This window comes from Capricornis sumatraensis, chromosome 1 (genome assembly GCF_032405125.1).
Source record: "Capricornis sumatraensis isolate serow.1 chromosome 1, serow.2, whole genome shotgun sequence".
NCBI lineage: Eukaryota > Metazoa > Chordata > Mammalia > Artiodactyla > Bovidae > Capricornis > Capricornis sumatraensis.
The window spans coordinates 178,438,696-178,452,605 of record NC_091069.1 but is presented as its reverse complement, the minus strand read 5'-3'; the positions used below and the strand labels follow the sequence as shown (position 1 = coordinate 178,452,605).

The 13,910-nt window shown below is 43.3% G+C and overlaps 1 protein-coding gene across 1 annotated transcript; it reads right to left on the bottom strand.

Moving 5' to 3' along the window:
• Nucleotides 1-274: 274 nt before the first annotated feature.
• APOD (apolipoprotein D) lies at nucleotides 275-12,861 on the bottom strand. The gene is made up of 5 exons (XM_068982712.1): nucleotides 12,763-12,861; nucleotides 9,256-9,408; nucleotides 4,802-4,923; nucleotides 2,782-2,870; nucleotides 275-779 (listed from the first exon to the last, which is right to left on the bottom strand). Exons 1-5 carry the CDS (start codon nucleotides 12,802-12,804, stop codon nucleotides 544-546), a joined length of 642 nt encoding a protein of 213 aa, XP_068838813.1. The 5' UTR covers nucleotides 12,805-12,861; the 3' UTR covers nucleotides 275-543.
• Between the last annotated feature and the right edge of the window lie 1,049 nt (nucleotides 12,862-13,910).

Sequence of the window (13,910 nt, the reverse complement as noted above, 5' to 3'; positions counted from 1 at the left end):
CAAGATGGTCCCATTCTTCACGTGGTTCTGAAGACCTCCTGAGAGCAAATGTTTCCAGGAAACTGCCTGTCAGAGACTCAAAAATTCCATAGGACTCCCCCACTAAGGACTGCCTATTGCAGGATGGGGGCACCTGGATTCAGGTCATTTTGCCATCAGCTTTCTCTTTCTAGAAACAGGATTGTTACCTTTAAACTGTTCAGGGCTTCATTTTTTTTTCCAACATCACTGCTTAAGGATTTCCAAACATAAGCTTCTAATTAAAACCCCACAATAATGAGTCCAGTTTAGAATCTACTGTGAGCACAGCAGGTCAGCAGCAAGTTTATTATCAGACACGCAAGGTAACAGAATGGTGCATGGCTAAATGTTTGGGCCAACTTGCCTTGGGTTCTTCTCCATTAGCTTCTGCTGCCACGTTTCCCTTCTGGTAGGTGTAATAGTTTGCTCTGGTGGTTTGGTTTGTCTTTACGAGGGTTGCTATAGGGGAAAGCAAAGCAAGAGAAGGAACATGGAGTGAACGCAGCTCCCTTTAGAGCCTGGTTACATGGACTCGGGACAGTTCACCTGATCTGTGATCGTCATTTTCTCAACTTCAATGTTATTAGAGGTCAGGATATCTTTGAGATAGGTCACCGTTTCTGGAGGGAGATAAGGGTTTCTTCCCAAGATCCAAACATGATCCATGTGAAAAAGCCAGATGATTGTGGTACAGGAGTACACGAGGGCGTAGTTTTCATAGTCGGTGGCCAGGACCCAGTATGGAGCTGACGGCATGACTGAGAACCAGAGGAAGGCAGTATTAGGAGGGACCAGGGCAAGAGAAACCTTCATCTCCAGGGTCCTGGAAGCCAGGCTCTGGGATTCTAGTTCTTCTACATCAGTGGGTCTTAATTCTGGCTTCATGTGGGAATCATATGGGACCTCTGAAAAACACCAGGCCCATCTCTCCCCACGCCAGCTCCCAAAGGCTGAACTGGAGCTTGTTGGTACTTTCGAAAGCTTCCCAGTAATTGCAATGTGCAGCCAGAGTTCAGAGCCATCACTCTGGACCCCCATTCCCTGACTGCTGGGTGGTACCTGGAAGCCTGTAATATCTGGAGGTTTGGCTGGATCCCCTGGACAGACAGGTGCCCTGGGCACAAGTGCCTATGGAGCCATTGCTCAGTAAGTGGAATTAAGAATGTAAGGCCAGGGGCCCCAGGCTTTCCAGGTTTGTACCATCCAGCTTCCTCTATAATCCACCTACAGGAGGAGGCAGGGGCTAATGTTGGTTTGCTTGTTTTCCTTCTTGTGTGAACTTTGAAAACTCCACTATTCTTAAGAATATGGTAAATCAGGTGATGGCTGTTGTTTAGTCACTCGGTCATGCCTGACTCTTTGTGACCCTGTGGACTGTAGCCCGCCAGGCTCCTCTCTCCATGTGATTTCCCAGGCAAGAATACCGGAGTGAATTGCCATTTCCTGCTCCAGAGGATCTTCCAAAGCCAAGGGTCAAACCCACATCTCCTTCATCTGCATTAGCAGGCGAGTTTTTCACCACCAAGCCACTGGGGAAAGCCCAAATAAGGTGGTAATGGGTAACAAATTCTTCCTCACAAAGGGCCCATAGAGATGCACTGATTGACATCTGAGTAGTGCTGAAAGTTCAGTATTAAAAGGGTCTTTAAGAAGAGAGATGGAGGTTTACTTTCTCCATTTGAATCCAGAAATTTCCTTTGTGAACTTGACCTCCACAGCCAAGCCAAGTGTGTGGCTCAATGGCGCTGGCTCCGTTTTGTCAGCTCCATCTTAGGCCTGCAGTCCTAGCCCTCCCCTTTTTTGCCCTACTGAGCTTTAGCTTCCTCACAAGGAAAGCACCCAAGCCAAATAAGTTCCTTACAGTCTTTATCTGATATGAAAACTGGAAGAATGTCTTTTGCTGACACAGGTGGTTAACGGTCATGAGACCCCTGGGGTGAGGGTAGGGGGAGGCAAATCCCTCAGTTTCTGTCATTGTGGACATGCTTCCTTTTGTAGTCAGATTCTATTTTTAGCTGTGGCCCCATTAAGTGTCCCTGTCCTCCTTTGGGCAGAACGCAGTGCAGCTGGGAATGCCTCTGATGGTTGTCTACATGATTCTGCCTGGATGTAAGTTACCCATAATAAACATAATCGTTCTTTATGGAGTTGCCTGCTTTCTTTTCCGGTCTCAAAGTTCCTTTTAAGTTCAGAGGATATTATTCAATAACTCCACCTCCCAACACCAAGGAAAACCCATTGTCCAACTGAAAGGGGAACCAAATGAAACCCCCAAAATTTGTCTAGAAAGTGGCAAACAGAGCCAGGACTCCAACTTATCTTCACTCTTACCAGCTCTTGCTTTTAAACTTTCTCACATGTTAGTCGTTTTTCTAATAACTACTAATTTTTCAGTTATTAGTTCCCTCTGGGAAAGAAGACTGGCTTGAGCCTCCTAATGCTCATGCCCAGTGGGCTTGAGTCTGTGCTTCCTCCACTGACATACTTCCTGTAGTTTTATAATGAATCACCTGGGTGCTTGTCAGTATCCTCACTGACATGTAAACTTCCCAGGGACATTGGCCAGCTCTGTCCTGCTCATCTTTGCATCTCCAGGGCCTAGCCCAGCAAATGGCAGGTAGGAGGTGGTCCACAGGTAATTATGTGTTGAATCAGTATAGGTGACACTCAGAAGTGATGGGACTGCTCCGACCCAGGGCTCTAGCCTTCAGTTTGTCGAGCTCCTGTCCCTGATGCCTCCTGAGAGAAGTGTATACTTACACCAGAAAAACTTAACTCCCAACTTGGCAGGCTCTGTGATGTTCTCCTGGGTGGCTTCACCTTCAATTTGATTCACAGTTCCATCAGCTCTGCAATGAGTAAAAAACAGAAACAAAAGAACCTGAACTCGTTAAAAGCCAAAAATCACTGAAAGGTAAGATTTGTGACACCAACAATCATGGTGGCCAACAGTACGATTTCTGGGTAGCAGATTCTTAAAGGTAGGTTGGGTCCTGGGTCCATTCCCTCCCCTTTGCTTTATTACTGTCTCTGGACTGAGCAGAGGAAGACAATTTTGGGGTAATAAGGATCAATAATTGCAATGGCCAAGGACTGGATGACATGTGAGACCCTGGCACTTCAACCCTGTTTTTCAGAGTATATGTAGTGGCCTGCAAGGCTGTTTCTTGCTCCTAGACTCCAAAGCATGATGGAGGAAAAAGGGAAATTTTACAAGCAAATGAATCAACCTGACACAAAAAGAATATTCGCTTCTTTAAAAATGACAAGGGTCCAAAGGAAAACATAAAGACTGACTAGATTACTAAAAATCAGGCAAAACATGAAGTCTGAAGATCTGCAAAGTTTTCCCCCTCTTTGGGCCTCAGTGATATCAGGAGCTCTGAAACAAGTCTGATTTTTCTTTATTCAAGACTCTTCCAGTATTGTTTTGGTTTATGTGGGGTCAGAGAATCAGCCACTGTGTTGTGGCTCACAGGAAGCTTAATGGGTAATAGGATGGCCACAGGAAGCCTTTCTGAGCCTGTGTGACTTCCAGGCTGACTGGTACTTGTTTTCTTGCAGTTGATCACAGTTATTAGACAGCTTAGGAAACAGGAATGGCAACCCTTCATGTCCAGCTTCTTTTATTGTCTTCTGGTTTATTCTCCATTTCACTTCTCCCTGGTTTCACTTTACTTTAAAACTTTTTAATTTATTTTTTAATTTTTATTTTTTGGCCACTCCATGTGGCATCTTAGTTCCCTGACCAGGGTTCAAACCCTCACCCCCTGCACTGGAAGTATGGAGTCTTAACCACTGGGCCACCAGGGTAGTCCTTTCTCCTGGGTTTTGAATCTCTTGAATCTCAGCTTTGTCACTTACAAGCTGTGTGACTCTTGGGCAAATTACTTTACGTCTCTGTATCTGTTTCCTCATCCATAAAAATGGATTTAATAATAGTACCTACCTCAAGTTGCTATGGGGATTAAATGAATAGCTATGCTCATTTACATATACATAAATACATGCACTTGTACACACACATATATATGCATACAGAACCACGCCTTGCACATAAAAATGCTTAATTAATATTAGTTACCATTGTTTATTGTTACTTTCATGTTTGTTGATGGTGGGTGAGTAGCAGTTCTTACTGGGTTTGTTTTTAAGTTTATATTGCTTTTAAACTATGAATTCGGGGATCAGTGAAGAAGCCCTCAGTGATAGAAAAGTATATCTCTGTAGGCTCTCCTGTCCACAAAACCTAGAATGTGACTATGTATGCATTTCATTCTTGCTTAACAAGAAAAGGAGTTTTCTAACAGTCTGAAGATGGAATAAACTGTCATGGACATTGATGAGCTCCCAGTTTCTGGAAGGATTCAAGCTAAGCTAGATGCTGTCAATCAGCAGATGATATAGAAAGGGCTTCTCTTTTGGTCCTGGAGATCAGACAAGAGAGTCCCTGCTGTCTTTTGCTTCCAGAAGGTCTATTTTGGAGTGAGAGCAGGAAATCTTGCAGTTCGTGTTACCATTAAGTCCCCAGGGTCTCTCACAGGGTCTGGGACACAATAAGATGCTCAGCAAGTGGCCATGGAAATGAATGAGTAACTTGTAGTCCCTACCACCCTGCCTGCCAAAAGCTGTCCTTTCAGGACCTGTTGTGAGCAGGCAACCAAGACCCAGCAATGTCTCCATCCTCTCACACTAGAAGGCAAGGGCACCAGTCATCCCAGGACAAGTCTGCAGGGCTGCCTCCCGGACGTACAATGCTTTTGAAACCACAACCACTCACCTCAGCTCCTTGTTTATCACTTTGACGTTTCCATTTTCCTTTAATGAGTAGTTGGCTTGGATGCAACTTCCCTTCTCAAAGCTCACTGGGATCTTCTCAATTTCATACCATCTTCCAAGATACTGCAGAGACAACAACAGGCAGAGAAAACCCTGTGGCTCTCTGGGGACCTGAAAACTCTTCCCCATTGTTGTCTTTCATAACAGAGCCCTTTCTTGGGGAAGCCAGGCAAAATGGGCTGCATTGTTCCCAGAAGCCACTGAGCAAGATATTGATTCCAATGGGAATAAGTGAATCGGATGTGTGGGCATTGGTTGAATGCCACCGTCCATTCCTAAAGTGCTCTTATTTAGCTATGCTTTTGGTGTCCTCTTCAGTCAAAACCTATGTGAAATTCTAAACTCTATAAAAGGAAGGGATTGGTTTAGATGATGTAAGATGTCATCTCAAATATTTTATGATTTTACAAGGCATCTTTGAATTGTGAGCAAAGTTGGATATGTTTAATGTGGGGAGCTGGGACTCCAGAATTGATTGAATTCTCCCCATAAGACCCCACATGAGGAGTTGGTCACAGAGGCTTTTGGCATGAGATTAGGATTTAGAAAACCTATATCATTCTTCCCGTGGGGGCTTGCTCTCAGACCCTAACTTCAGTGCAGAATCAGCTTTAAAGGAACTGAGCAACTGTGTGGGTAAAGGGAAACAGGCACACCCTGCTTCCACACATTCCCCAGCATAGAAACTGCTTCAGTCTACAACCTTCATGAGGGCAACTTGGTAACGTCAAGCAAAACTAAAACTGCGTTTACTCTGGCCCAGCAATTTCACTTCTGGAAAGGTATCCTCCTGAAAGTAAGAAATGATGTATGCCTAACCACAACCACTCACCTCAGCTCCTTGTTTGTCACTTTGACGTTTCCATTTTCCTTTAGTGAGTAGTTGGCTTGGATGCAACTTCCCTTCTCAAAGGGAAATACATTCATTGCAGTTCTCTTTGTAATATTAAGAGACAGGAAGTGGCTTAAGTGAGCGTTAGTAGGGTTAACTAAATGATGACACATCCATATAATGGAATGCTATACACCCTCTTTTAAAACACAACAGGCAATTATCTCCAAGGTACACTTAATGGAAAAAGAGCCAGGTGCAAAATAGTGTATATATATTAAGCTACCTTTTATGTAAAACTGGGAGAAAAGGTTATATGGTTTTTCTATTGCTAATGTAACAAATTACCACAAGCTTAAAACGTCATAAATGTATGGTCTCATAGTTTTGTACATCTGAAGTCTAACAAGGATCGCCCTGGGTTAAAATCAAAGTGCCGACAGGGCTACATTCCTTTCCAGAGGCTCTAGAGGAGAATCCGTCTTCTTAGGCTTTTCAAGTCCGAGATGCCATTTGCATCTCTTGATTTGTGAATCCCTTCCTCCATCCTCAGAGCCAGCAAAAACAGGGCAACTCCTTCTCACACTGCATCTCTCTGAGTCTTCTTCCACCATCACACCTCCCTGACCACAGCTGGGAAATGTTCTCTGCTTGTAATGATTAGATTAGACCCACCTGATAATCTAGGATATTCTTACCATCTCAAGCTCCAAAACTTTAATCACAACTTCAAAATCCCCTTTTCTATATGCTGCTGTTGCTGCTGCTGCTAAGTTGCTTCAGTCGTGTCTGACTCTGTGCGACCCCACAGACGGCAGCCCACCAGCCTCCCCCGTCCCTGGGATTCTCCAGGTAAGAACACTGGAGTGGTTTGCCATTTCCTTCTCCAATGCATGAAAGTGAAAACTGAAAGTGAAGTCGCTCAGTCGTGTCCGACTCTTCGCGACCCTGTGGACTGCAGCCCACCAGGCTCCTCCGTCCATGGGGTTTTCCAGGCAAGAGTACTGGAGTGGGTTTTTCTATATGGAGAAACATTATTTGCAGATTCTGGGGAATAGGACATGGACAACATTCTTCCTACTGCAATTATATATGTCCTTTTTAATACAGATACACATTATCTCTCAAAAGATGCACCATAAGCTGTTTTTACTGGTTGTCACTGGGGAGAAATGAGTCTAGGTTACAGGGGTGGAAGTGAAAGTTTTCATTGTATCTTCTTTTGCACCTTTAGAATTTTGAACCCGGTGAATATATTTACCTAGTCAAAATATTAATTGAAATTATTTAGAAATTTAAAAGTGTATTACTCAGCAAAACAAAGCAAAATTAAAGAGTTGCAATCAGAATTTGAAATGAGAGCATACTGCAAATAGGTGGCAGTATTGCTTCGGTCATCTGGCTCTTTGTTAAAATATATGTCCACATTTATGACAGAAATTTTCCTCTCATTTGTTAAAAGGCATCTTTCAATTAAAATCACTGAACTTAACATGCGTTTAAAGCATCAAAGAAATAAGCTAAAGGTCAATTGGTTTCATAGGCATCCTCCAAAAAATTCTCCATTTTGTACAGTGCATTTAAAATAGTTCCATTACTGTTAAGCTGACTTTAATGATCAACAATTTAAAACAAGGAAGCTTAATTTTCCAGAAAGGAAGAAACTCAGAGGTGGAAGATTGCTCTTCATGTCATGTTCCCTCATGATCACATACTATTTTTGTGAAGGGTCTTCATTTCTCTATCTATATAAGGAGAATGCAATGTTTAGAAATAATTATGAAAAGGAAGAAGTAAACCTATCTCCATTTTCAGATGACAGGGTTTTGTATATAGAAGATTCTAAGGAATACACACACACACACACAGACAACTATTAGAACTAACAAATGGACTCAGCAAGGTTAAAGGATAAAGTAATTAATATCTAAAAATAAAAAGTATTCCTATACTTACAATGACAAATCTGCAAATTAATTTAGAAAATTTCCACTGATAATAGCATCAAAAAAAATAAAATTCTTATGAAAAGAATTTAACCAAAGAAGCATAAAACACACTCTGAAAACTACAAAAGACTGCAGAAATAAAGAAGACCTAAATAAATGGAAAGACATCCTATGTTCATGGATAGGAAGACAAACTTGTTAAGATGGCAATACTCTTCAAACTGACCATAGATTTAATAATACAGTCTCTATCAAAATTCCAACTAGCTTCTTTGCAGAAATTGACAAACTGATCCTAACATTTATGTTGAAATACAAAGGACTCAGAATAGCCACAAGAACAAAGTTGAAGGACTTATATGTTCTGACTTCAAAACTTACTGCAAAGCTACAGTAATCAAGACTATATAGTGCTAGAATAAGGACAGACATAAATCAATAGAATAGAATTGTGAGTCCAAAAATAAATTCTTACACATATGGTCAATTGATTCTCAACAATTGTATTAAGACTATTCAGTGGGAAAAGAGTAGTCTTCTGAACAAACAGTCTGGAATGGCTGTATATCCTCATGCCAAAGAAAGAAGTTTCCTTTCTATATCACCGATGTACAAAATGTAACTTAAAATGAATCAAAGACTTACATGTAAGAACTACAACTATAAATTCCTTAGAAGAAAATATAGGACTAAACCTTTATAAACCTAGGCTAGGCAACGTTTTTTTGTGTTGCTTTTTGTTTTTTGTTTTTAAGATATGCCACCAGAAGCACAGCAAAAAATGAAAAGATAATTTGGGCTTCATTAATATTGAGAAGTTTTGTGTTCAAAAGACATGAATAAGATGATGAGACAATCCTTACCATATATGGGGGAGTTGATTTTATTGATATCTTTTTAGCACAGGTGACAAGAAGGCCCCTGGGGGAAGTGCTATCCTATCCTGGGCCCTATTTGTGGCACCCATGGGATCCTGCCCTCCTGGGAAGGCTGGTTTTGAACCCTACTTTGCATTTACTGGCTGCGTGACCTGAGCGGGTGGCAAGCCCCCTGACGCTCAGCTTCTTCATCTGTAGAGTGAGGGTGACAGCTCTGCAACACCTGCTGCTGATGCCGTGTCCCATCGTCCTCTCAGCCCACCTCTGGACTCACCTCCATCACGGCAAGCGGTTCCGACACACACCGCCAGCTTCCGCCTCAAGCCCCTGGCTCTCCTTCCCTGCGAGAGGCTTGTCCAGTGTCATGGGAGCTCCCACTGCCTGCTTGCATCTATCCAAGGGACAATCTGAGGCACACTCTGTGCATTTCCTCAGAGGACCCCCAGCAGAAGTGAAGCCTGTTCACAGAGTAACCTGCTCATGAGGTCACCCTTTACTGCTTGCCTGCCTTCTCTGTTTCCACACCACCCCACTCAGGCTTCTTGGGATGATCTCCCAGAACCTCTCTGCTCCCCAGTGCTTGTCTCAAAGTCTGCTTTTGGGAACTCTTTGGAGGATAAGTACCTACCCCAAGGCTTGCTGTGGTCATTAGAGCAGGAAAATAAAACCAAACCTGTAGGATGCTTATTCAAACAGGAGACAGAAAAACAAGCAGGGATTTATCCTTTTACTGCACCTTATTCACGTCAAAATTCTCCTGCACCGGAGGATTGGGGCATTTCCCGAGATGGAAAGCTTGTCCCTCAGCTGCTCCGAAGAGGCCAGCCAGGGCAGGGAGCAGCAGCAGCATTGCTGGCACCATCTTTGGGCTGGGAGGCTGGAGACGGACCTGGAGTGGGGAGAACAAAGCAGCTGGAGGGGTTCGGAGCCTCTGAGGGCACGGAGTCCTTGGAGGAACATGTCTGGGCTCGTCGGTCTGTGTGTGGGCAGCCTCCTACTCAGCCCCTCTGAGCCCCTCATCCTCCAGGGCCACCTCAGTCATCGGTGTGGCTGTGAGGTCTTCCTCCTCTGTAAGCCTCACTAGATAGAACCTTCTGTGCCCCCATTAGAACACGATCTGCCTGGCATTACAGTTTGTTGGACTTATTTGGCCACCTTCCCCGCTGACCCCACACAGCTAATTACATATTTTTCAAGGATGGGCATGATGTTTAATTTTCCCTGGACTCTCCCACAGAACTTCCCAGTGCCAGGCACAGTAGATGCTTGTTGAATGAACAGAAGCAATGTGTGTATGTGCGTATGTGAGTGTGTGCACTTATTGAATGAACAGAAGCAATGTGTGTGTGCATATGTGTGTGTGTGCACTTGTTGAATGAACAGAAGCAATGTGTGTGTGGGTTGGAGGGGGCAGGTGGCGGGGATTGGGAGAGAGTGAAGCCCTCAAGTGAACCATGAGAGAAAAAACTAATCGAAAACAAAACCTGCATTTAGTGCCCTATGAGGTTCATCAAAGAAATGCCTCCCCTGACTCTACCTCCCCACGCTACCCTCCACTTGCTGGCTGTTTATCAGTCCAGGAGTAGGCCTGAGAACCTTGGGGACTCCAGGATCACCTTGACTGGGTTTGAATTCTGGCTCTTCACACACTAAGTATAACTGTGTCCAATGGATGCTTTAATTTCCTTGGCATTAAGTGGGGATAATAATCATACCAACCTTGTGAACTTCCAATGAGAAATATAGACAGCATTTAGAGCAGTATCTGACACAAATGCTCAATAAATGCTATTATGAAATGCAGAAGCAAATTATTGTATTTCCTGAATTTCTCTTCCTTCCTTCTTTCCTTCCTTCCTTAATATTCTGTTGAGGCTACTTTTCATACATGCTATACATTTAAGCAGAGAGGGGCCAGTAGCTGATGTGAGCCCAGAGCCCTTGGGTGCGGAAGCTGCTGTTGAGGGGGTGCACAGTGGGCAGGAGTGGGGGCTGCAGCGCTGCTGGAAGGGTCGAAGCCTGGGTTGCTCCCAGCTTCTTTCACTGACTTGCTCTCAGTCTGTTCTCTTCCTTGTGAGTCCTCGCCTGGAGCTGCACGAGAGCTATTTCCAGCTCTTTGCCTTTCTCCCTGTGATGAAGAGGCCTGAATTGAGGCAAGCAAGATGTTCTCAGATTTGAGTTTTTAAAAGAATGTGTCATAACTGGGATAATTATAACCACTTTCTTAAGAATCTCTAAATCTCCAAATAACCTTTAATAATCAATAGCTCTTCTTCTGGAGGTTTTGTTGCGTGTTTTTCAAAAGAACAGTTACATAACGAGTAAAAGTTGGTGTGAGGTTGAGCGGAGGAGGGACGGTCCCGAGTCCCTGCCTTGAGCACATCTGCGGTGGGGGGGGGGGGGGGGGGGCGGGAGGGGGGCTACTTTCCTTAGTCTCCGAGGCTCCGTTTCCCATCAGCCCCTGCCACCAGGTAAACAACATCTGTCTTTTAACCTTTTAGGGAATGATGGATTTGCCAAAATCCAGCCTAAACCCACAAAAATTTGCATTCCTTTCCAAGCCGTTCTTAGAACCACTGAAGTTCTACTCTTGGCCCCTAGTCGGCTCCAGGCTCAGTGTCCTGCCCAGGAGTTCTAAGCTCAAGGATGGCCACACTTTATGCACATTCTCCACGGCCCCAAAACTGGGCAGAAACTTAGAGGTCATTTATCCAACCCCTCCCCTCAGGTGTACCGATGGGGAAGCTAAGGCCCAGAGGGGCAGAAGGCCGGGGCTCAGGCCCCATCTCCAGCTCTCCATCCTGCCACAGCCCTGAACTTTGCTGCCTTCTGTGACCACATTCAGTGGTTTCAGTAAACACCTACCTCTAATACCTGATGAATCTCATTTCACCACGTGACAGTTTGACCCAAAGTCAGCTCCTGACAAACATCTTGTTACAAAATGTTCCGTAGTGAGCTGAAATGTGTTCTTTAGCTCTGCATGATTTCAGAGCATAGCTAATTATCCCGCCTGCATCTCTTCCAAAGATGCCTCTTTATTATAGTAGTTTTAGTCCTATGATTAAACTTCTTGTGAGAGAAAGAGTTGATAATATCCATCATTTTTTCCCAGTGCCCCTTGCATTCTAATTCATGCAATGCTTATTGAGCAACTTCTGAGGGTATATCACATTATTAACCTGTATCTATGAACTTGGATACGTATGACTTACTTTTGCATCTTCTTCTAACACTAATGGGAAGATGGTCCTAATGAAGAGAGTTCGAATACTTTAAAAAATAGATATAATTTAAATATTATCTTAACTGAATATTAAATAATTAGAAAAGAATTCTGCTAAGGTTATGGTGCATCCACCCTGGGCCAGAATTGACTCTGTGTATTACTACTTACACTCCTTGAGCTTCTCCAGGGAGAAGCCCTGGTTTCAGTATTTCACATGGACCTGAGTCTCTACTACACCTAGTCTGGAAGAGTCCTGCACTAACATTCTCCATGTGCTCAGTGAGGTTACTTCCTGATAAGCTGTGAAGCCAGAACTTGGACCAGGTTTCCTAAGAGTCTACACACCCGCATGATAGTGTGGACCTGGTATCTGGTCTCAAGGAGCTTCAGAATATTAGGGATGAGACTTTTAGATTTCACATGACAAAATAAAATACACTTCCACAAGTATATGGGTCTTAAAAACCATTTTGCTATTGAATATAATAAGAAATCATATCGCCTGAAGAAAATTTTTCAGGAGATAAAAAGCTTTGCATTTTCTGTTAATATTAATACTATTTAATTTAATTATTTTCATAATTAATTCTATTAATACTAAATGAATTTTCAATTCACACAGCACATTCCAACTCACTTTTTGGTCAATTTTCCTGCAATGCACACTGGATAACCCCCTGAGAATTCATCTAGTACAGTATTGGTGTAGGAATAATTCCTCATTGTCTAATAATAGTGTCAAGGGGGTTGCCTGATGCAGACAGAGGACTTTGAGGTGAGTCTTTTCAGGGTGACACCTCAGCTCTGGCATTTGTTGGTGGTCTTACTTTAGGCCTGTTGCTTAGGATATCTGAACTTCAGTTTCCTCATTTGAAAAACGGCACTAAAAATATCCCCCTTGTAAGGTCATTTATGGAAAAATGAAACCAAGTCTGCAAAGCAACTGGCCAAAGGCCCTCAATCATCTTAGTTATTATTTTTAGCTGAAATGAGAATTAAAACCACAGTACATACCTTTTTTATCGAGGTGAAAGCAGTTTCCACACGCAAAATCATCCACTCTGAGATGCCCTGTCTTGGTGACTGACTTCTCCCAAGCTTATTTTATAAGCCTGTTCAGGTCACTGATGTTTAATTTTAAGGCATGCCCCGCCCCCTACAGTTCAGGAAGGCTGGTCTAAAAGCTTTGCTCTGTATGAAACACAAAGATGGGATGTTATGTTCATCTCCCTCCCCCAATTTCTTTCACAGCTGCTCTCTGAAGAAGAAACAAGGAGATATTGTTTGTGTGTGTGTGTGAGAGAGAGGGAAAGACAAAGTGTATTTCATTCAAAACATCTTTTTTTGCTGTGTGGATTTTCTAATTTAATTTTCTCAGTCAGAATGCACTTTTAAGTTCCAGTAAGGAGAGTTGCAACATGTGTTCAAACATCTGTTATTTATTTTTCATTTTTTGTGTAAATGAAAAAGCAACAAACCCCGTTTCCCGAAAATGGAGCCTGGATTCCACCCATGTGGTCCCTGGCCTGGAATGTGACACAGCCACGGAGTGAAGGTTAGGAATGAGAGCTGGCTTTCTATGTGATCCTGGGCAAGCCACCCACATCTCAGAGCTTCAGTCTCCCCACTGTGAAGGACAGACTGTCATTTCTATCTCCACCAGAGCTAGGCATGGAGGGCTAAAAGCTGAGAACGCTAAGACATCTTCTGCAGCTCCTCTCTCTGTGCCTTGGATGACCCTCCCAGCTACAAATTCTAGGCAGTCTGTTCTGCTTGGGGTGAGAGAGGGAATGGGGGCAGAGGAGGGGGAAAATGCAGTTTTAAGCCCAGGGGCACTTTTGGTTGGGCTGCTTCTCTCTCTGTGGAATGACCAGCTTTGGAATGATTCTTTCTTAGGAACTGGATTCTGTGCCTTTGTGAATATGCAGAGGGTTTTCTTTTATTGTTTAATTGAAGTATGGTTGATTCGCAATGTTGTATTAATTTCTGCTGTACAGCAAGGTGGCTCAGTTACACATATATATTCTTTTTCATGTTCTTTTCCATTATGGCTTATTACAGGATGTTGAATATAATTTCCCACGCTGCACAGTAGGACCTTGTTGCTTATTCATTCCTATATGTAATAGTTTGCATCTGCTAATCCCAAACTCCCAATCCTT